This window comes from Conger conger, chromosome 6, assembly GCF_963514075.1.
Source record: "Conger conger chromosome 6, fConCon1.1, whole genome shotgun sequence".
NCBI classification, from domain to species: Eukaryota; Metazoa; Chordata; class Actinopteri; order Anguilliformes; family Congridae; genus Conger; species Conger conger.
In genome coordinates this window covers 1,141,358-1,162,200 of record NC_083765.1, presented here as the reverse complement: position 1 = coordinate 1,162,200, position 20,843 = coordinate 1,141,358, and the positions used below count along the sequence as shown (strand labels likewise).

The following is a 20,843-nucleotide window of genomic DNA, read 5'->3' as shown; positions in this document are numbered from 1 at the left end:
ACAAACACAAAAGATACTTTCAGACCACTGGCCCCGCTAAAATCTGGCTCTTTTAAACACAAGAAAACTCTCCACCACAAAGGAAGGTCAGGGCTCCTTATAAAGGCTTAGCCCCTCCCACAGGAAAATACCAACTGTACCATTTACTATCCTCAGCCTACTTAGGTCTATTGCAGCTTTTTTTATTTTTCATTTTATTTCTGCACAGTTCTGTTAAATAAACTAAAATGAGTAATTACATCATTGGGATTACATCTTCTCATACGGCAGTTAATAACAGTTCGAAAATGGAACTTGCGAACAATGGTACGTTCCAATTCTGGCTGACAACGCGCATGTGCGAATCGAGACGAGCGCCACAAAGCCAACTCGATTTCTGCAGCTCGGTTTAATCTTACAGGTTGCCGTACCCGGAATGTTCCCCCCACTCCATAGTTTGCACCATGCACAAACCTAAACACGGACAACAAACAGCGCTCTACAACATTCAGCAACTGGGCAACAATAAACGGTAACAAAATGACAAAGACATTTCTGTGTGTGTTATTTTAAATTAGCGATTCACCTGTGAGGGTGCGAATATGGAGTGGATGTGTTGCATGCGTTTGCCCTGGGAAACGTGAGCTAGCAACCGGTTGTGCACCCCCGAATTTAGCGCACTCTGGAAATAGTGAGATGAATTGCGAAATGGCGGTTTGGTGTATGTAGTGTGCCGCTCGCAGCCAGGGACAGAGCCCTCTGTCACATAAACCATTATTATCTACACTGAAAGATTTCCATCTCTGTTTTATAACTATATTCACCCCCAGAGGCAATACTTGGCAAACAGGGCTTTGGCAGAAATTACAGCTGTGAGTAATCTCTTTTGACGTTTATATTTGTTTATCAAGTTTTAGTGAATCTCGGGACACAACACAGACTTAATGGGAATGAAGTGTGGCTCCGGCTTGGTTGTTCCCGGGGGGTATATTACGAGGCAGGATGACTGACGGCGCTGGATTAAAACCTGGAACCGTTACAATATTGGAAAGGACTGAAGTAACAGTTGTTCTAGGTTTTACTCCATCGTATGGAGTAATCGTATCGTATCCAGCTCACTCTGTCATCCTGCTTCATGATATACCCCCAGATCACTGACCAACTGACTTGCAGTTTCAGCTGTAGGACCTGGCAAATGTATTCTGCCATCCTGCCTCTGGACAATTTGTATTAAAAGCAGTGTGTATATGTGTAAATATTTCCAGAATATGTAATACACTGGGCCCACTTTTGGTAAAATAGTAATTTAATTTTTTTTTGACCATTTTTTTATTCATTTATTTTCAAGGCACCATTATGTGAATCGGCCTATGGGGCCCCCGACCGGTTGGTTTTTGCAATCGCTTTTTCTTTAACCCGCGTTTAGATCCTATGAGGCTACCGTATTGTATTCGTGAAATTTCCTGTTGTCCAAGTTAGCATAAAAAGCCAGCGCTAACTAGTTAATCTGGATGACTTTTACCAAAATACTGGGAGGGGAAAGCAAATAAATCTCATAGCTAACCTGTCACCTGTAGCTTGCCCACTCTGGACCCATAACCCATGACCCGTCAGCACTGATAAAAGGTAGCAGGCAGGCGTAGTATTAAAACCGCTTGTCCTCTAAGCCGCTGCATTGGGGATTAACGTTAGTTGTTAGCAATAGCAGCAAAGACCGTTGCCTGACGTTAGCTAGCCTAGCTAACAGTTACATGTTTTAACTCCAGGATATCAGGTGCCGTTACCCTTTCCTCTGTCCGCTTTGACTACACAAGGGTCCAACCAGCGACCCATTCACTTTCTTAGTCTAACTAGTTAACTATTCTAGCTAACCGTTAAAACAAGCAAGCTATCGATTTGTGCTAAATCTTGGACACGGACGGGAAATTCGCAGATGCGAAATGAAGAACTATGAACATAGCTAACGTTAGCCGAAGAACCGACGGGTCAGTCGGCTAAACACTATTATTTATTTGCTAGCTGACGCTTGCTAGTTCGCACAGCTGTTAGCACGCTTGCAAGGTGTTCGTTAGAAATAGATAAGTTAACTTACTAGCCAAATGTCACGCTGAACTGTGAAGGGTTGAGATTGTGCCACTTAGGTTTGTGTCCGAAGTCCACCATGGTCCGGTTTCAGACACATATTAAGCCTACTCCTAGTTTCATGCAAAACTCAATTTAGTCCTGGATTAAGATTAATCTGTGTCTGAAAAACCGGCCCCATATGTTTAAGTTAATGTTACATTCAGTGTACATAGCTTGCGGGCGAGTTGGGTGCTTGACGGGCTGACGGGGTCAGCGAGGTAAGTTAAGGATTTAATGACGGATGATGATGATGGATAAAGCGTAGTAATGCATTTCAGTGTAAACGCTGTTTTAAATAGACAACATAAATTAATGTCCGATACACCACGCACCACTGGTAGCATGGGCATAGGCTACGCTATGTGAAGAATGCATGCATTTACTGATGTCATTTTACATTCATGAAGATCAATTCCTGTTGTGGCTAAACCAGATTGTTGTAGCGCTGAAATACCGAAGCTTCCTCCAATAGATAGATAGATAGATACTTTATTCATCCCGAGGGAAATTTTAGGCATTCAGTAGCTTATACATACACATATATACACACACATATCTCACACACATATCTCAATACATACTCCCAAGGAAATGCATAATTATTTCCTCGCTGAAACTACCAGAACATCACTTAAATGCTCCGCGAGTATCCCGTAGAATAGCTTTTCTCAACCCTCGTCCTGGGAACCATCGTGTATGCTGTTTTTTGTTCGTAGTCAGTGTTATAATGAGCTGCTTAATTAGACACTAATTGTCCTTAACAGTGTCGCTCTGTAACTGCAGTGTACGTATATAGAAGGATAAATTAACCTCTTAAAACTACAATATGCCAGAAATCGGCCTTAAATTTAATGTCCCATATTCACATGCGAGGAATGCCAATCAATCATCCATCCATCCATCCATCATCACCCGCTTATCCGGAGTCGGGTCACGGGGGCAGTAGGCAAAGCCGGGTATTCCAGGCGTCCCTCTCCCCAGCAACGCATTCTAGCTCCTCCTGGGGATCCCGAGGCGTTCCCTGGCCAGGAGAGATATTTAATCTCTCCAGCGGGCTCTGGGTCTCCCTCGGGGTCTCCGCCCAGTTGGACAAGCCCGGAAAACCTCCAAAGGGAGGCGCCCGGGAGGCATCCTGATCAGATGCCCGAACCACCTCAATTGGCTGCTTTCGACGCGAAGGAGCAGCGGCTCTACTCCGAGCTCCCTCCGGATGTCCGAGCTCCTCACCCTATCTCTAAGGCTGAGCCCGGCCACCCTACGGAGGAAGCTCATTTCGGCCGCTTGTATACGCGATCTTGTTCTTTCGGTCACTACCCAAAGCTCGTGACCATAGGTGAGGGTTGGGACGTAGATCGACCAGTAAATCGAGAGCTTCGCCTTCCGGCTCAGCTCCTTCTTCACCACAACGGTCCGGTGCAACGCCCGCATTACTGCTGACGCTGCACCGATCCGCCTGTCGATCTCACGCTCCCTTCTACCCTCACTCGTGAACAAGACCCGAGATACTTGAACTCCTTCACTTGGGGCAAAGACTCGTTCCCAACCCGGAGGGAGCAATCCACCGTTTTCCGGCAGAGAACCATGGCCTCGGACTTGGAGGTGCTGACTCTCATCCCGGCCGCTTCACACTCGGCTGCAAACCGCTCCAGTGCGTGCTGAAGGTCACGGCCCGATGAAGCCAGCAGAACCACATCATCCGCAAAAAGCAGAGATGCGATTCTGGGGTCACCAAACCGGACACTCTCCTCACCTCGGCTGCGCCTTGAGATCCTGTCCATGAATACCACAAACAGGACCGGTGACAAGGGGCAACCTTGGCGGAGTCCAACACCCACCGGAAACTTGCTTGACTTTGTGCCGAGAATGCGGACACAGCTCTCACTTTGGTTATACAGGGACCTGATGGCTCGTAACAACGGCCCCGGTACCCCATACTCCCGCAGTACACCCCACAGGGTTCCCCGGGGGACACGGTCGAAAGCCTTCTCCAAGTCCACAAAGCACATGTGGACTGGATGGGCAAACTCCCATGACCCCGCCAGCAACCCTGCCAAGGTAAAGAGCTGGTCCACTGTTCCACGGCCAGGACGGAAGCCACATTTCTCCTCCTGAATCCGAGGTTCGACCGTCGGTCGGAGCCTCCTTTCCAGTACCCTAGAGTAAGCTTTCCCAGGGAGGCTGAGGAGTGTGATACCCCGGTAATTGGAGCACACCCTCCGGTCCCCCTTCTTGAAAATGGGGACCACCACTCCGGTCTGCCACTCTACAGGTACTGTCCCCGATCTCCATGCGACACTGAAGAGGCGTGTCAGCCAAGACAGCCCAACAATGTCCAGAGCCTTCAGCATCTCAGGGCGAATCTCATCTACACCCGGCGACTTGCCACTGAGGAGCTTTTTGACTACCTCAGCAACTTCCGCCAGGGATATAGGTGCAGATTCCCCCGAGTCTTAAGGCTCTGCCTCTTCCACAGAGGACATGTTATTTGGGTTCAGGAGCTCCTCGAAGTGCTCTTTCCACCGCCCGACAATATCCCCAGTCCGGGTCAGCAGTTCTCCTCCCCTGCTGAAAACAGCCTGAGACAAGCCCTGCTTTCCCTTTCTGAGTCGTCGGATGGTTTGCCAGAACTTCCTCGAGGCCAACCGAAAGTCCTTCTCCATAGCCTCCCCGAACTCCTCCCATACCCGGGTTTTTGCTTCAGCGACTGCCGAAGCTGCAGCCCTTCTGGCCAATCAGTCAGACCAGCTTATTTTCCGCTACCTGTGCTGTTTGTACTATATGGCAAATCATTCCAATGGAAAGATTTTTAATTCAATTTTTAATTTCACTTCAACAACCGTTAATTGATTAAGACAGCGTTCTGCGGGCCGCACTCAGTATTTTACCTGCTTGGTTCAGATAATAAGCTAATAAGTGAAATCAGGTGGCGTACCGCACGGTTGTAGCAAATGCATGCAGACACTGCGGCGCACAGCGAGCTGAGTTGAGTCGCGGTGAATTAAGAACGCATACACATTGGGTGTCAAGGACCAGGGTTGAGAAACACTGATGTAGAAGATGAAATGCTTTCTGGATAGTTTGTGCCTTGTGGCCAATGGGGTATGGATGATTCACTTTTCTTCCTTGGGCTCCTAGGGATGAAAGTTGAACCTCAAAAAGTAGTGTGAGGTTGGCTTGGTGACACATCTGTACCGCTGGCCGGAACACTGCCGAGAGGAAGCGTTCCTGAAACAGGAAGTAGAGACTGGAGTGCTGCGGACAGGAAGTAGAGATCCTGAAACAGGAAGTAGAGACGCTGGTGCACCTGGCGCTCAAACACTCGGCAACATGTCAGATGCCATCCTCACTTTCCAAGTGCAGCTCTCCGCTGTCATGGAGACGGTGCTGAAGTCGGCCATGTATGAGATCACCCGGCTGGTGGAGGACAGCTTCCTGGAGGAAGTGGCTCGGAGCAAACAGGAAGTGGAGGCCTTGAGGCAGAGGCTGCAGTGGTGGGAGAGCCGGCGCAGGGAGCGAGAGAGCGGCGGGCGAGCGAGGTGTGTGGACTGCGGCAGAGCCGGAGTTTCCAGCCTGGAGACGGAGAACCCGCCCTCAGGAACACCGTCTGGTGAGCATCCCTCCAGTGTTCCACATGCACATACTCAGTGAGCACTTTATTAGGTATTTATTACACTTATTGGTCTTCTGCTGCTGTAGCCTATCCACAGGTTTGACATGGGATCAGCATTTTCTGAGATATTCAAACCACCCTGTCTGGCACCAGCAATCATTCCGCAGTCAAAGTCACTTAGATCACAGATGCCAGATGCATTCTCAGTAAGGGCAGATGCCATTCTCAGTAAGTCCTGTCATCAGTTTAGCGCTCTCTAGCAGTGCATGCTGGGACCAGTTTAGTGCTCTCTAGCAGTGCATGCTGGGACCAGTTTAGCGTTCTCTAGCAGTGCATGCTGGGACCAGTTTAGCGCTCTCTAGCAGTGCATGCTGGGACCGGTTTAGTGCTGGCGGCTCTGCCATATGCTCTCTCACTCATTCTCTCCGTTCAGGTGTGGAGGAGGGCCGTGGTCTGAAGCAGGAGAAGGTTCCAGAGGGGAGCTGGAGCAGCTGTTCGGGGGGAACTCAGAATGCCCTGGAGGAAGAGGCCACGCCCAGCTCCCTCAGAGACCTGGATCTGAGCAGCACAACGGTATATTCACTGTCTCACTGGATCTCACTGCATCACTGGAGCTCCCAGTCACTGCAGCTCACTGCGTCACTGGAGCTCACAGTCACTGCAGCTCACTGCATCACTGGAGCTCAGTGGGGCTTTCTGAATTGGGCTGAAGACTGTATGATGTGTAGCTGATGAGCGACATGGTGGAGCCCTTCCTTCATTGTGCTCAACATGTAAAAACACGCTTTGCATTGCGCCTGCTTTGTACATTTGAATGAATGAATGAACTCGGCAGACAAACGACTAATTTCCCCAAAGAAAATCAGCAAGGAAATATAGAAGTGCAGATGAAGGTTTATATTTTTGAATGTGTTTGTAACGCAGCCCACAGATTCGGACGGGGAAAGGCCAGACTCCCTGCTGAAGGAGGAGGGGGAGGAGCCACAGGAGATGAGTGGTGGTGACGACGTCCAGGGAAAATGGCTGCTGTGTCCGGAGGGAGAGACTCTGCCAGGTCTGAGTGTCATTCTGTGTGCTTTACTGAGCCTGCTGCCAGGTTTACTAGTCCAATAGATGGTTACATAACATGTAGTCAATTAGCTGTGGCCATTCCAAGTGTGCATATTATGATGTGTTGAATCAGAGCTATGTGTGTGTGTTTCTATGTGTGTGTATATTATGATGTGTTGAATCAGAGCTGTGTGTGTATATTATGTTGTGTTGAAACATTGTGTGTGTGTGTTTCTGTATGTGTGTGTATATTATGTTGTGTTGAAACAGAGCTGTGTGTGTGTATATTATGTTGTGTTGAAACAGTGTGTGTGTGTGTGTGTGTGTATATTATGTTGTGTTGAAACAGTGTGTGTGTGTGTGTATGTGTGTGTATATATTATGTTGTGTTGAAATAGTGTGTGTATATTATGTTGTGTTGAAATAGTGTGTGTGTGTGTGTGTGTGTATATTATGTTGTGTTGAAACAGTGTGTGTGTGTGTGTGTGTATATTATGTTGTGTTGAAACAGTGTGTGTGTGTGTGTATATTATGTTGTGTTGAAACAGTGTGTGTGTGTGTGTGTATGTGTGTGTATATTATGTTGTGTTGAAACAGTGTGTGTATGTGTGTGTATATTATGTTGTGTTGAAACAGTGTGTATGTGTGTGTATATTATGTTGTGTTGAAACAGTGTGTGTGTGTGTGTGTTGTTCAGGAGCCGAAGGAGCCCCTCCTCTTCCTCTCAGTAAGGGCTGTGGAGAGCCAGAGTGGAGCCCTGCTGTGAGGCAGGACACAGCGCCCTCTTCAGACAGCCTCCTGGCAGAGCAGAGCAGCAGAGCGGCCGCCGGGGAGAGCTGTGGCTCGTACGAGTCGCAGGGACAGGAAGGCTCCGCCCGCAGCCTCAGTCTGGCTGGGCCTCAGCGCTGCGGCAGACACTGGCAGCGCCCGGCCTGGACCCCCTTTAAACTCGGGGACAGTGACAGTGAGCCAGACGGGCTGGGAGAGCTGCAGCAGGGGGCGGAGTTCAGTGGGGACGCTGGCGAATCGGACGCTCAGGCGGCCTGCGCTACATTGCAGCCCGCCAGTGAGCACTCGCCCGGCCCCCGGCCCCCGAACGCCGCCCCCAACATGGCAGCCATTAAGCAGGAGGTGGGGGCAGCGTCGGCCTGGGGGGGGCGGGCGGACCCCGGGGACGTGTACCCGCAGCTCAGACAGCCCGCGGCCGAGGCGCAGGGTCATAAGGGCACAGACCCGCCGGCCCTCAGGAACTGCGTCAGCCGCCACGAGCAGCTCCCTAAAGCCGCGAGCTCACAGCCCAAACCGCCGGGGTGTGTCCCGTCAGCAAGACACGCCCCCGTCAGAGCGACTGACAGGACGGGGGCTGTGACCCACAGCTCCGCCGGCGTGTACAGTAAGGCTTCTGCCGTCTCCAGGAGCGCTCAGGCGCACCCCCGCGCGCTGGCCGGGGAGCGGAGGCCGGGGTCTGCGCATTTCGGGAAGGGCGTTGCTCCGGTCCTCAGCGTGCGGTCCCACCTGCGGCCCAACATGGAGCGCACGGGCCACAGCTGCACGCAGTGCGGGAAGAGCTTCTCCCACTTCTCCCACCTCAAAGCGCACCAGCAGACCCACACCGGGGAGCGGCCGTTCTGCTGCTCTCTCTGCGGCCGCAGCTTCACCAAGCTCAGCAACCTGAAAGCACACCGCCGCGTGCACACCGGCGAGCGGCCCTACAGCTGCACGGAGTGCGGGAAGCGGTTCACTCAGAAATGCAACCTCAAGCGCCACCAGAGGATACACACGGCTGAGAGGCTGTTCAGCTGTAAGTAGTGGCCTCTGTCGTACAGCGTTACACACGGGCGGACACACGCCCTTTCAGCATCTCCACAAAGAACAAACATTTTTTGGGCCTTGACACTTTCTGTAGGAAAATTACATCATCAAGCTCCCTGTGCCTCCCTTCTGCTCGCCTCGGCTGGCTCAAACTGGCTCAAGCTGGCTCAAACTGGCTCAAACTGGCTCAAACTGGCTCTACAGGGGACGCAAGCGATCAGACGCACTTCAGCCATTTTGTCTCCCAACTGCACATTGACAACCTTTTAAACACTCGGGACAGAGTATATTTTATTAAACTCATCCTTTATAGACCCATGTTGCTTGGCTCGACATGAAATTTCACACAAAGATTAATTTAATTAGTCAAAACGCTAGACATCGACTTCTTTTGCTGGCTTCTCATTGAAGTTCCAGTGAAAAGTGTTTAAACACACGGCAGAGGAGGGAGTGTTAGTCTACAGGAAGCTACGACAAGTGCTGTCTGCCATGATATGGTACTTTTCTCTTCTGTAATCCTTCATCTAAAACAGAGTTTGGACTCATACTTCTGTCTCTGAGAAATGTACGACACACTTATATTCCTCTGATATTGCCAGAGGCAGCAAATCAGTCTATTAAAGTAATTATGTTGAGAATAGATGCGTCTTCCTCAGGCAAAAATAAGATACAAATGAATAAAAATATCTGAAACTAAACCGCTAACTTGTGATTTTTAACAACATTACAGTTACTGTTCTTCAAAATGGTTTGATTACAGGTAAATCCGCTTTAAATTGTATTAAAATGGATGTTCCTTTCCTAACATTGACAGTCATTTTATTAATTTGTATTTATATTATTGTTTATTATCAATAGCAGCATCAGTGATGTTAATTAATTCTTAATTCACAGAAATTGCATTGAAGAATCCCGTCCATCGGGTAGAGGGGGTGGCATTGCAGCTATTTATCAATATTCTCTGAATTTAACCCCAAAGTTTCTTATTTTGAAGTTCTTACAATGAACTGTGTACAGAATGACCCAGCTAAAATGAGTGGTAGCATGCAGTCTTTTTTTCTTTGTGTCTGTGTATTGGCCACCTGGGCTGACCACATCTTTATCACATTGGAAATTCCGATGACTAACAAATTTCCTCTCCAGCAAAGAAATAGCAGGTGATGTATCATCACTGGCCCAATTGACTAACCAGTTAACTCTTACTCTTTGAAAGACACTCGATAAGAATGCGTACGCCACTTTCTAAGCAAACTTTGGCATTTATAATAAACTAACTTGACGGGAAAATGTGCGGTCCTCCACGGAAACTCTGACCCAATGCTTACGCACATTAACTGGAGAAATTAGAAACTGCGACTCCGATGGCAATGGGATGAAACGTGAGAAATGGTGTGAAATTGATACCACTGTGTAAAATAAATCGAAATATTACCTCTCACGTATCATATATGAAGAGTTAATTTGCAAAAACGGATAAAAGCCTCTCTTACAACGAATAAACAAACAGCTGTTTGATTGATGCTCCCTGGAGTGCCCAAAAAATATGATTTAGGATGATAAATATAAACGGAGATGTTGTTGTAAAATAATCCCTCAAATATGTAGACGAATTGTTAAACAATACTTCATGTTATTAAATGTATTCTCATAAATAATATGGTGAACAGTCAGACAAATTGCGCTGCACTGATGCCGTTTACAATGCGTCAGTCGGGCAGATACGAGTGCATAGTTTCATATATTGTTATCATATTCATATCCATATATTATGTTTTACAATGTTTATTGTTATGGATTTTTGTTCGTTTTATCTCTTAATTTTGTAACTGTGTTTTCAATGGTGCTAGACAAATAACGTGTATTATTATTATTATTATCATCGTCATCATCACATTTGTTGTGCAGAACTGTTCGTCATTTACAATCAATCTGGATAATTCCCACACCTGTAGCTTTTCAGAGGCAATCAAATGGCTGAAATCCCTTTTCTTGGCCTTCTTTTCAGTGTTTGCCATTGTCTTCTTCGTGAGATGCATATTCATTAGGGGTGTTTCACTGCCTATTTATAGGCAACTGTGGGCGGGACATGAAGCTGGCAAAGGTGCGCCACATTTAGACTTGATTGTGATTTATAAAGGAAAACTGGCATGGGACGTGCGTGTGCACTGTTTTATAAATCAGAATATTTTTGTGCGTACGCACGTCCTGGGTTTCATGCGTACGCAACCTTTTGACGTGAATCCTACCCCCAGTTTTATAAATGAGGCCCCAGATCTCCAAATGGTCTCCTCCTCTTGGCATTACTCCTGCCACATTAAATAAACAGGCCACCTCATGGCTGCGTCAGGAAGGAACATCAACAGTGGCACTAAACAGTTGTATGGCCGTTGACATAAATGAGTTGTCTAAAATAGTTATGTCCGCAAAACCAAGTTCTACTGAACAAAACCATCTCGAAACCGGGCGAAGCGCTACTGATCGCTTGATTAGAGGCTTGTGTTGTTGATATACAAACTTTGATGCTTTCTAACTTTCTACTTCTTACTGAATTATTGGTCTTGGGCCCAAAAAAAATAAGAAAATGCGTACCTTTACACAACATTTTTATGGTTGTTTTGTAAACTCAAATTGGGCACTTTTTTTATCAGCAAGGGAAGTAGAGAAACTGATCCATGCTTTTGTTACCTCGAGGTTAGATTACTGTAATGCCTTGCTATCTGGCTGCCCTAATGCCATGCTAAAGAATCTCCAGCTTGTGCAAAATGCAGCTGCATGCATCTTGACTAGGACTAAGAAGTATGAACATATTACTCCAGCGCTGGCTACCTGGCTATAGGACAGATTTCAGAGTCCTGCTTCTGACTTTTTCTGACTGCCTTGTCTTGCACCAGTTTACCTAACTAACCTGCTTTTACCCTATAAGCCCACAAGGTCACTCCGTTCTGAAGATGCAGGCTACCTGGTAGTCCTAAAAAAATAAAAAATAGAATTGATGGGTGGAAGAGCTTTCTCATACAGAGCTCCATTACTGTGAAACACCCTTAAAAAATGTATAAGGGAGTCTGACAATATCTCAATATTTTAAATCAAGATTAAAAGCGTTAAAAAGCTATATATCTTTTATAAGCGTATATAAGAGTTTATAAACCCGAATGGAATCGGTCACAATACAAAAACTTCCACTCTACTTGCCGCTTTGCTCTCTGAGACCTCCCGTCCGGAAGATGGCGGAATTTCTCGTGAGTGGAGGTCCGCTGATCTAATTCCTCTAACAATAACAACACCGCAGTGTACAGCGTGTTGATATGGGGTTTTGGTTTCTGTTCCTATACAAATAAGCATAAAACAGCTGGGAATCAGAGGATTGCAGTGCAATTGCACCACTGGGGTGAGTCTTCTAAACATATTCTTATAGATTACAAGACTATTCCACGTCAACAACTGCTGAGATGCTTCACATGTAAGTTAGTGCGGACCCAGCTATAGCTTCTGAGCAGCAAGTTTTTTTCAAAATTGCCTTTTGCAACAGTGTATTTATTTATTCATTCAATGCATTGGATTGAAATAGCTGGCTGTATTTGCGCTTATCGATTAAATTAAAATGAAAACAAATATTATCCCTAAAAACACCGTATGCAACTTTTTTTTCGCCTGAAATGAATTTGGAGTCTGGACTAGAGGCCTAAATATATACAGTTAACTGTTTAACGTTAGTGACCCTTATGAATAAAATGATAAGATAAACCCGTTGTATTAAAAATGGCTAACGGCTCCTTTCGTGACAGAATTATTGACCTCGTCAAATTACCTTCTCTGGTCGTTTTCATCGGGTCATGCGTGTCGGATACTTTCTTTCTGAATTCACCAATGCTTTTGTATCACGCTTCATGTAATATGTCTAAAAGTTGGCAATTGCCATTGAAAGTGCCATTCTTGCGAATCCGATCTAAGACCCGATGTCCAGACTTTGATGTTGAGTTGGATGGAAGTGATATAATCACATTACTTTAAATAAATAAACTAAATCGATAAATAAACAGCGCGATGGAACGTCTTGCATAGGGGCTGATGGGAGGTGGAGTCCGGAGATTCTTCCGCCCGTTACGCACCTAGGTGAGCGTTCTGGTGTAAATGGTTTCAGAAATATTATTATTCTGCATACATCAGTTATTCTGCATACATCAGAGTTATTTTGAATTTGAAAGGGTGCGATTAGCATGGGCTTTTAATAATGATAATAATACTACCATATAAAAAAAATACATAACACTGTTTATACAGAAATGTCTTGAAGATGGGAAGCTGTGCTGAAGGAATATGTCCCATTCTGTTTTAGGTAACCCAGGAAGCTGATAAATTCAAGTGGAAGACTCCATTTGAGCCAGACTGAGGACACTACCTTGACCAGAACCCTGAAACAGGAAGTAGAGGCTGGAGTGCTGCGGACAGGAAGTAGAGACCCTGAAACAGGAAGTAGAGACTGGAGTGCTGCGGACAGGAAGTAGAGACCCTGAAACAGGAAGTAGAGACGCTGGTGCACCTGGCGCTCAAACACTCGGCAACATGTCAGATGCCATCCTCACTTTCCAAGTGCAGCTCTCCGCTGTCATGGAGACGGTGCTCAAGTCGGCCATGTATGAGATCACCCGGCTGGTGGAGGACAGCTTCCTGGAGGAAGTGGCTCGGAGCAAACAGGAAGTGGAGGCCTTGAGGCAGAGGCTGCAGTGGTGGGAGAGCCGGCGCAGGGAGCGAGAGAGCGGCGGGCGAGCGAGGTGTGTGGACTGCGGCAGAGCCGGAGTTTCCAGCCAGGAGACGGAGGACCCGCCCTCAGGAACACCGTCCGGTTAGAAACATCCTTCTCACTCTGAACCCAAGCTGCTATTTTAGCATGTGAAACACACATTTATTATATCTGTGTGCATCTACATATTTGTGTGTCGAAGTATGTGCTTGCTTGTATACTGTGATGTGTTGAACCAGAGCTGTGTATGTGTGTGTATATTATGTTATGTTGAAACAGTGTGTGTATGTGTGTATATTATGTTGTGTTGAAATAGTGTGTGTATGTGTGTGTATATTATGTTGTGTTGAAACAGAGCTGTGTGTTTATGTTGTGTTGAAACAGTGTGTGTGTGTATATTATGTTGTGTTGAAACAGTGTGTGTGTGTGTTGTTCAGGAGCCGAAGGAGCCCCTCCTCTTCCTCTCAGTAAGGGCTGTGGAGAGCCAGAGTGGAGCCCTGCTGTGAGGCAGGACACAGCGCCCTCTTCAGACAGCCTCCTGGCAGAGCAGAGCAGCAGAGCGGCCGCCGGGGAGAGCTGTGGCTCGTACGAGTCGCAGGGACAGGAAGGCTCCGCCCGCAGCCTCAGTCTGGCTGGGCCTCAGCGCTGCGGCAGACACTGGCAGCGCCCGGCCTGGACCCCCTTTAAACTCGGGGACAGTGACAGTGAGCCAGACGGGCTGGACCCCTCTTACGCTGCAGAACCAGAGCCAGCCAGTCCGCCGGCCCAGAGGGAGCCGCAGCCCCGCCCGGCTGAGGAGGGGGCGGGGCACAGCGCCTCCCCTCTGCAGTACCTGAATGTGAAATGGGAAGGGGGCGTGGCAGACGCGCCGCTCGTTAAAGAGGAGGCGGAGATGCAGCCCGTGTGCAGTGAGGAGATGAGATGGGACGCAGCTCACAGAGAGCCCTGGGACAGAGGAGACCTGCAGGTAGAGCACACGGCCCCCCCGCCCCCCCCACAGGGCGCAGTGCCCCCCCTGCAGTCCTGTTCAAAGAGCCTGAGTGTGCAGCCCCCTCCGCAGCAGCAGGGGGCAGCAGAGAGTGGTGCAGCAGTGGGTGTGAGAGATAGTGCAGCAGAGCAGCGCTTGGATGCTGTAGGCAGGGGCAACGGTGCATCATGGGATAGCAACATATTCAGTGTGTCCACAAATATTCAAAGCTGTCAGAGAGGTTTGACAGGGGAAAAACCATTCAGTTGTGTTCAGTGTGGGAAGAGTTTCACCCAGTTAAAAAACCTGCAGGCTCACCTGAAACACCATGCGGGAGAGAGACCGCACAGGTGCACCCAGTGTGGGAAGAGCTTCCTGTATCAGAGCCGGCTCAAGGCTCATCTGCTGAGCCACACTGGGGAGCGGCCCTTTGGCTGCACCCACTGTGAGAAAAGCTTCCTCTCTCTCTACGACCTCAAAGTGCACCAGCGCAATCACACGGGAGAGAAACCCTACCGCTGCTCCCAGTGCGGGAGAGGTTTCACCCGGCTGAGTATCCTTAAGGAGCACTGGATCATTCACTCCAAAGAGAAATCATTCTGCTGCACGCTGTGTGGGAAGAGGTTCACTCGCCCCAGTAATCTTAAAGCTCACCTGCGGCGCCACATAGTGGCCAAACAGCACAACTGCGCACTGTGTGGAAAGAGCTTTCTTTATTTGTGCCGCCTGAAAAAGCACCTTAAAAAAGCCCACTGAACACTAGCTGACTAGCGTATGGTGTGCCAAGAGATTCACCCAGCCATTTGGGCTGTTTTATAGTCATTATATGCATGCTGGAAATGAAGTTGTGCAAACTTTAACGTTGGTGCCTTTTGACTGTCACCAGGACAGTAGGCAGCAGTTTCTTAGGTGTGCTGTCATGATCATCCATTTTAACAAAGCTGAAACTTGCTAATTTTTTCTAACTTGCCTGTATGTGGCTATTACATTTTTGTAAATTAACACCTACAAATCTCTATGTAACCTGTGGTCTGCTATTGATGAATAATGACCTACGTGGTCGTTATTTTTTGATACACCACCCTGGAGTCGATTCGCGCTTATTACAGGACTACCTTACGAAAAAATTCATCACTAATCTGACACAAATATTGACTTGAAGTGATTTCATTAGCTTGAATAAATTTTAATTGATTTGAAACTAATTTTACATTGTGTTCTCGTAGATAATACAGGCCTGTTCAGGGGAAATAGCTACCAGGAGTAAATTTACACTCAAACTGTCAAGATTCCATACAACCTTAAGTGTAAAACATTGCATTTAGTATCAACAATTGTGCAGATAATACTTTTGTTGTGTAGGCACAGGTAATATTTATTTAAAATGTAATAGTTTTACCATCTCGCTAGCTTGCTATGTAAGTGTGCTTAGCTTGTTAGCTAACGTTAGCTATGAAAATCACATTTGCTAGGTAGTTAGCCAACACTGGCTAGGTGGTCAACTACCAAGATAGCACTATTTAGCAGGCAAATATTCTGACTGAGGGTCAGAATATTGGTGTATATTGAATATTCATGTTTTTTTAAATGTTTTTTTTCTTTCTTCATGTACTTGTACATGAAGCGCAACTAAATCTTCACAGTGCAGTCTTATAATGCAGTGAGTCAGCATTATGAATCCAACATTTACACAATATGAATTTGATTGAATTCAGTGAGGCTTTTTCATATCGCAAGCTACGTATATTAACTACTGAACTGCTTGTAACTTTAGCTATCAAAAGTATTAATGACTTTGTTAGGTTTGTCAGTGTACCAACCTAGCTAGCTAACATTAGCTGCCTACTGTAATTCATATTTTTAGGTCACTAGTTAGGTAGCCTTCTTAGCTACTAGCTACCTTCATAGTCCAAAGGCTGGCTCAGTGCTATTAAGTTGACTACCTTAACTAAAACTATATGCATGCAGGCGCAGAACTAAGTTTCAAAGTGATGTATGCAATAAGGAGGGTCAATACAGAACTGGAAATAGGACCTTGGCAGTTACATTTGGCATCGTTTTTGATGCACTTCATGGCCTGCATTTGTAATGGCTCCCATGCACTATATACTATATACTATATAGTGCACTATTTAGGGGATTGGCCATTTTGTAGGGTGTCTGGAGTTTTCGTATAAAATTTGACACCCTAAATAGTTCACTCAATACTCCCCAGAATGCACTGCAAAATGTTGGGTACAAATGATGCTCACACATTCTCGCCCAACAGTGAGCAGCAGTTCTGTGGGCTGAGAGAGGTTAGAGAAGGGCCAGATTGGTTAAAGCTGACAGTAATGTGACAGTAAGGCAAATAACCACTCATTACAACAGTGGTATGCCAAAGAGCATCCCTGAACACTCAACACGTCAAACCACTAAGTGGCTGGCTACAACAGAAGACCAATAAGTAAAAAATAAAAAGTCTTATAAATACCTAATAAAGTGCTCAGTGAGTGTACGTAGCCCTTTTTAATTTATTAATATATGTATACCAACATATGTTCACCACATATAACAAGTAAGTTTTTAGCTAGCTAGTTAACTGTCTCTTCAGATGTCAGTCTCTGCTGCTAGGGGCATTAAGGTCAGAAGAATAATTATGTTCTTGAACAAATGCGTCTAAAATGAAATGATTTATGATATTGCATTGTAATTGGTTTGCTTGTTGGTGCGCTTGTAAGAACAGGAGTCCACAGGTACAAGAGTGTGCAATTTAAGACAAAATGGCGGACAATAAATTGTACAAAATGGCGGCGCCGGTAAACTTGACTTGCCGAGATTCAAAACGCTTTCAACGAGCCCATGGATAGTCAGTGCATGACGGTCCATATTTTTCCAGTCTATGGTCGGGTATCATATCACAGCTCCGAGGTGCAGAGGGGGAAGAAACTAACGTCATTTAAAATGTATCAAATGTCACAATATACACATCTATTTTAATGTTCCCAACGGACAGCACGTATTACGAAGTACCTCTGAAGCTTCGTACTCAGGCTACCATTTTACTAACGGTTGCTGCGAGGTAACAAGCTGATGAGTTCAATTGGAACGCAGCAGTGCTTTCGTCCTAAAACCTGGAAATGAGATCTCATTTTCGAGCCATGGGCTCCCTCGGCAGATTTCACATGTTTTTTCCCACATGAATGTCGATTCCTGTCGATAAGGTCTGTGGTTAACGTAGCTACGCTTAAGATAGTTTCACATTTTGGTCTACGAGATAAGTAAACGTAGGCTCACGATGTTCCGAACAGTGAAACTTTCATGACGAATAAATAAGATATTACCTCCAGATAATCTTCGTGTGTGTAAAGTTTAATTCATACAAATTGAATTTGTACATACGAGAAATACATACGAGACACGTAGCACGTAGCATCCGACTCAGCATAGTGACAATGAGCAGCAGTGCTCCCTCGTGGTGGGGAAGCTGTGGTGTTGCTAACAAAGGAAAATTGTACAGGCGCGTACGCACATCGTCTTATTTAAAAGGCATCAGTTTTTAATGAATGAATAAGATTAACCAGATAATGACTGAACAGATATTTATTTGCGCAAAGCGTGCAAAACGGTAGTAGTTGGGCTTCGGGTGCTGTTCGGAACATAATGAATAGTTGTTCAGAACATCGTGAGGTAACACGGTCTTGAGAACACAGAGAAGTTGTGCAGTTATTTGTCGTTTTTTATTTTCTTGTTATTGGTTCAATTCACAGAATTCGTTTCTGTTATAGGCAATAAGCAACAGTAATTATAAATCACATTCCTCAGGAGAAAACTACAATTGAACGGACTGAAGCGGCCGCTTCCCTTGTTCTGTTAGGAGTCTACTTTACAGTCCGTTAATATCGCAACCGTGAAGCTGTTATAATATGTTGCTTTAAAAAAAAAAATGGTAATGTCACCTGCAGGCGCGATTTTATGAAAAAATTAGTGGCAGTTGCTGAAATATGACCCATGTTGTAGTTTCAATGTCGCAACATAAAAATGAATTCTAACATAAATAGGCCTAAATATATAGTGATATAAAAGTGTAATACGTCTTTAAACCTAAGTGTCGTTTAAGGTTGTGAATCTGCACCAGCAGTAGGATGAGCAAATACACCACTCCTGCATTCTGTGAGTGTGTGAGCAGTGTTCAGTGGGTGAGTGAGCAGTGCTTCTGTGGGGGGTGGGGGGGTGGGGGGTGGTGGTGAGCAGTGTTCAGTGTTCAGTGAGTGAGTGAGCAGTGTTCAGTGGGGGGGGGGGGGGGTGAGCAGTGTTCAGTGAGTGAGTGAGCAGTGCTTCTGTGGGGGGGGGGGTGAGTAGTGTTCAGTGGGGGGGGGGGGTGAGCAGTGTTCAGTGAGTGAGCAGTGCTTCTGTGGGGGGGGGGGTGAGTAGTGTTCAGTGGGGGGGGGGGTGAGCAGTGTTCAGTGAGTGAGTGAGTGAGCAGTGCTTCTGTGGGGGGGGGGTGAGCAGTGCTTCTGTGGGGGGGGGGGGTGAGCAGTGTTCAGTGAGTGAGTCAGTGCTTCTGTGGGGGGGGGGTGAGTAGTGTTCAGTGGGGGGGGGGGTGAGCAGTGTTCAGTGGGGGGGGGGGTGAGCAGTGTTCAGTGAGTGAGTGAGCAGTGCTTCTTTTTGGAGGAGGACTGTTAGTGAAGCAAAGCTTCCATTTGGGTGTTTTTGATGTCTGTAATGAGCATGCTGCTAACAGATCTGTGTGAAAAAGTGAACTGACGTACCCAAAGATGCTTTCCATTTGTCATTAATTAAAGTGAGTAAAAACTCGTATTCAGTAACGTGCTTCTTGGCTTGTTTATTTGGCCCCTGAAAGAGAGGAAATGGGGGGATCATGAGCTGGGCTCAGTACGGGGGGTACTGGGCCTTCTGAAGTATGTGTGAGAGACAGCAGCAGTGACTGGCACTATGACTGCATTCACACTGAAGAGCAGCCAATCATATCTCAGTGTTCTCAAACACTCAAATCGCACATCGCTGCCCGCAGTTTGCCTTACGAGAGGTCTGTGCATGTAGACTGTGAAATGACCCGTTTCCATAGAGATCAGCAGCGTTCAGTTAGTGGACATTACTCACTACAGACAGATGCAGACCCTCCCCCCCCACAGCACAGAGCTGCTCCAGTCCGGGCCCCTCAGAGTGTTCCGGCTGGAGCTGCAGCTGCTGTGGGCTCAGTACACTTTGCTCTGAGGATTGTTGGGTCAACACAGAGGTGTATAGTTTCAATCACAGTTGAGTCATTCAGTATAAATCCCCTCAATCTGGCAACCGCACAGTCTGGTCTGCACACTTATTTTAGAGTTAAAATGGCTGAACACAGCCCTCACAACCCCCTTCAGTTAGGAGTCTGAAGCACAAGGCTTTCAGGATGTCGTGTTATCTTCACAACTGAAGAACACTGCTTGTGTGGGGATTCTCTTTAAGGTGTAAATAAATGGTAGAAATTTAGTGTAATCTCACACTACATAAAACACAGCCACTTTTAAAGTTAAAATATTATTATTATTATTTTTTATCAATAAAGCATGCCTAAATTTTACCTTTGTTTTTGGTTTTTTCGGTGTACATATTGATTTTGTCACAGCAAAAACGTCCCGGGTTCCAGCCCCGCTTGGGTCTTTCTCTGTGGAGTTTGCATGTTCTGTCCATGTGGGTTTCCTCCCACAGTCCAAAGGCATGCAGGTTAGATTAACTGGAGAGTCTAAATTGCCCCTTGGTGTGCTCCTGCTGTTGCCCTGGAACAAGGCGCTGGTGCTGGTCCCCGGGCGCTGCACTGTGGCTGCCCACTAGGATTGGTCAAATGCAGAGGACTCTTTAGAAGGCAATGACGATGAATGAATAAATGAATAAACGTGATCAGTTGTGCAGCTTGATAGAAAGCCAATTTGTTATGACATATACACTCACCGAGCACTGTACTCACCGAGCACTGTATTAGGGACATTTTTTTCTTCATTACACCTACTTATTCATGCGATTATCTAATCAGCAAATTGTGTAGCAGCAGTGCAATGCATATAATCATGTAGATCAGGAGCTTCAGTTAATTTTCACATCGACCATCAATGAGAAAAAAATCGAAGTGACTGACTGTGGAATGATTGTTGGTGGCAGACAGGGTGAGGTATCTGAGAAACTGCAGTTCCGCAGAAACACCTCGTTAATGAGAGACGTCAGAGGAGAATGGCCAGACTGGTCAAAGCTGACAGGAAGGTGACAGTAACGCAAATAACCACACATTACAACAGTGGTGTGCAGAAGAGCATCTCTGAAGACACAAAGCATCATAACTCAAGTGTATAGGCTACAGCAGTAGAAGTCTAAAAAATAAGTAATAAATACCTAATAAAGTGCTCAGTGAGTGTATATCTCTGACAGTCGGACTGATGGTTGTGATGGGAGGGAGGGGCTTCACAAACTCCAGAACCAATCACGACTTCACTCTCCACACCAAACGCACTATGGCTGAATCGGAAACAACCTCTAGCCTACCGTGTCCTCAGAATACTGTATGTACTGTATACTAAATACAC

The 20,843-nt window shown here is 46.4% G+C and overlaps 2 protein-coding genes across 9 annotated transcripts in view; both read left to right on the top strand.

The window, feature by feature from the left end:
- The first annotated feature begins 377 nt into the window (after positions 1–377).
- Positions 378–9,273, top strand: si:ch73-109d9.3 (zinc finger protein 696). Of its 7 annotated transcripts, none has more exons than XM_061246448.1 (5): positions 378–511; positions 5,239–5,710; positions 6,147–6,286; positions 6,638–6,767; positions 7,461–9,273. In XM_061246448.1, the coding sequence occupies exons 2-5, from the start codon at positions 5,431–5,433 to the stop codon at positions 8,570–8,572; spliced, it is 1,662 nt and encodes a 553-aa protein (XP_061102432.1). In that variant the 5' UTR covers positions 378–511; positions 5,239–5,430; the 3' UTR covers positions 8,573–9,273. The 7 variants fall into 7 exon arrangements, with proteins under 7 accessions (XP_061102432.1, XP_061102437.1, XP_061102438.1 ...); XM_061246453.1 differs by having other exon boundaries at positions 406–511; positions 5,464–5,710; XM_061246454.1 differs by lacking the exon at positions 378–511 and adding an exon at positions 1,451–1,605 and having other exon boundaries at positions 5,464–5,710.
- A 2,541-nt stretch (positions 9,274–11,814) lies between these two features.
- The window catches only part of LOC133131209 (uncharacterized), a 12,612-nt gene continuing 3,583 nt past the window's right edge, over positions 11,815–20,843 (top strand). Inside the window, exons 1-3 of one of the 2 annotated variants that reach the window (XM_061246455.1) lie at positions 11,815–11,963; positions 12,912–13,418; positions 13,754–14,283. In XM_061246455.1, coding sequence (XP_061102439.1) covers positions 13,139–13,418; positions 13,754–14,283 — 810 coding nt within the window. In that variant the 5' untranslated portion in view covers positions 11,815–11,963; positions 12,912–13,138. Of the gene's footprint in view, positions 11,964–12,015; positions 12,036–12,911; positions 13,419–13,753; positions 14,284–20,843 lie in introns of those variants that run through there. The other variant, XM_061246457.1, reaches the window with a different exon arrangement.

Coding starts and splice junctions, on each gene's coding strand:
- si:ch73-109d9.3 (XM_061246448.1), top strand. CDS start 5,431: ATGTCAGATGCCATCCTCACTTTCCAAGTGCAGCTCTCCGCTGTCATG. Junction 5,711..6,146: donor GCCCTCAGGAACACCGTCTG/GTGAGCATCCCT, acceptor CTCTCCGTTCAG/GTGTGGAGGAGGGCCGTGGT. Junction 6,768..7,460: donor GGAGGGAGAGACTCTGCCAG/GTCTGAGTGTCA, acceptor TGTGTTGTTCAG/GAGCCGAAGGAGCCCCTCCT.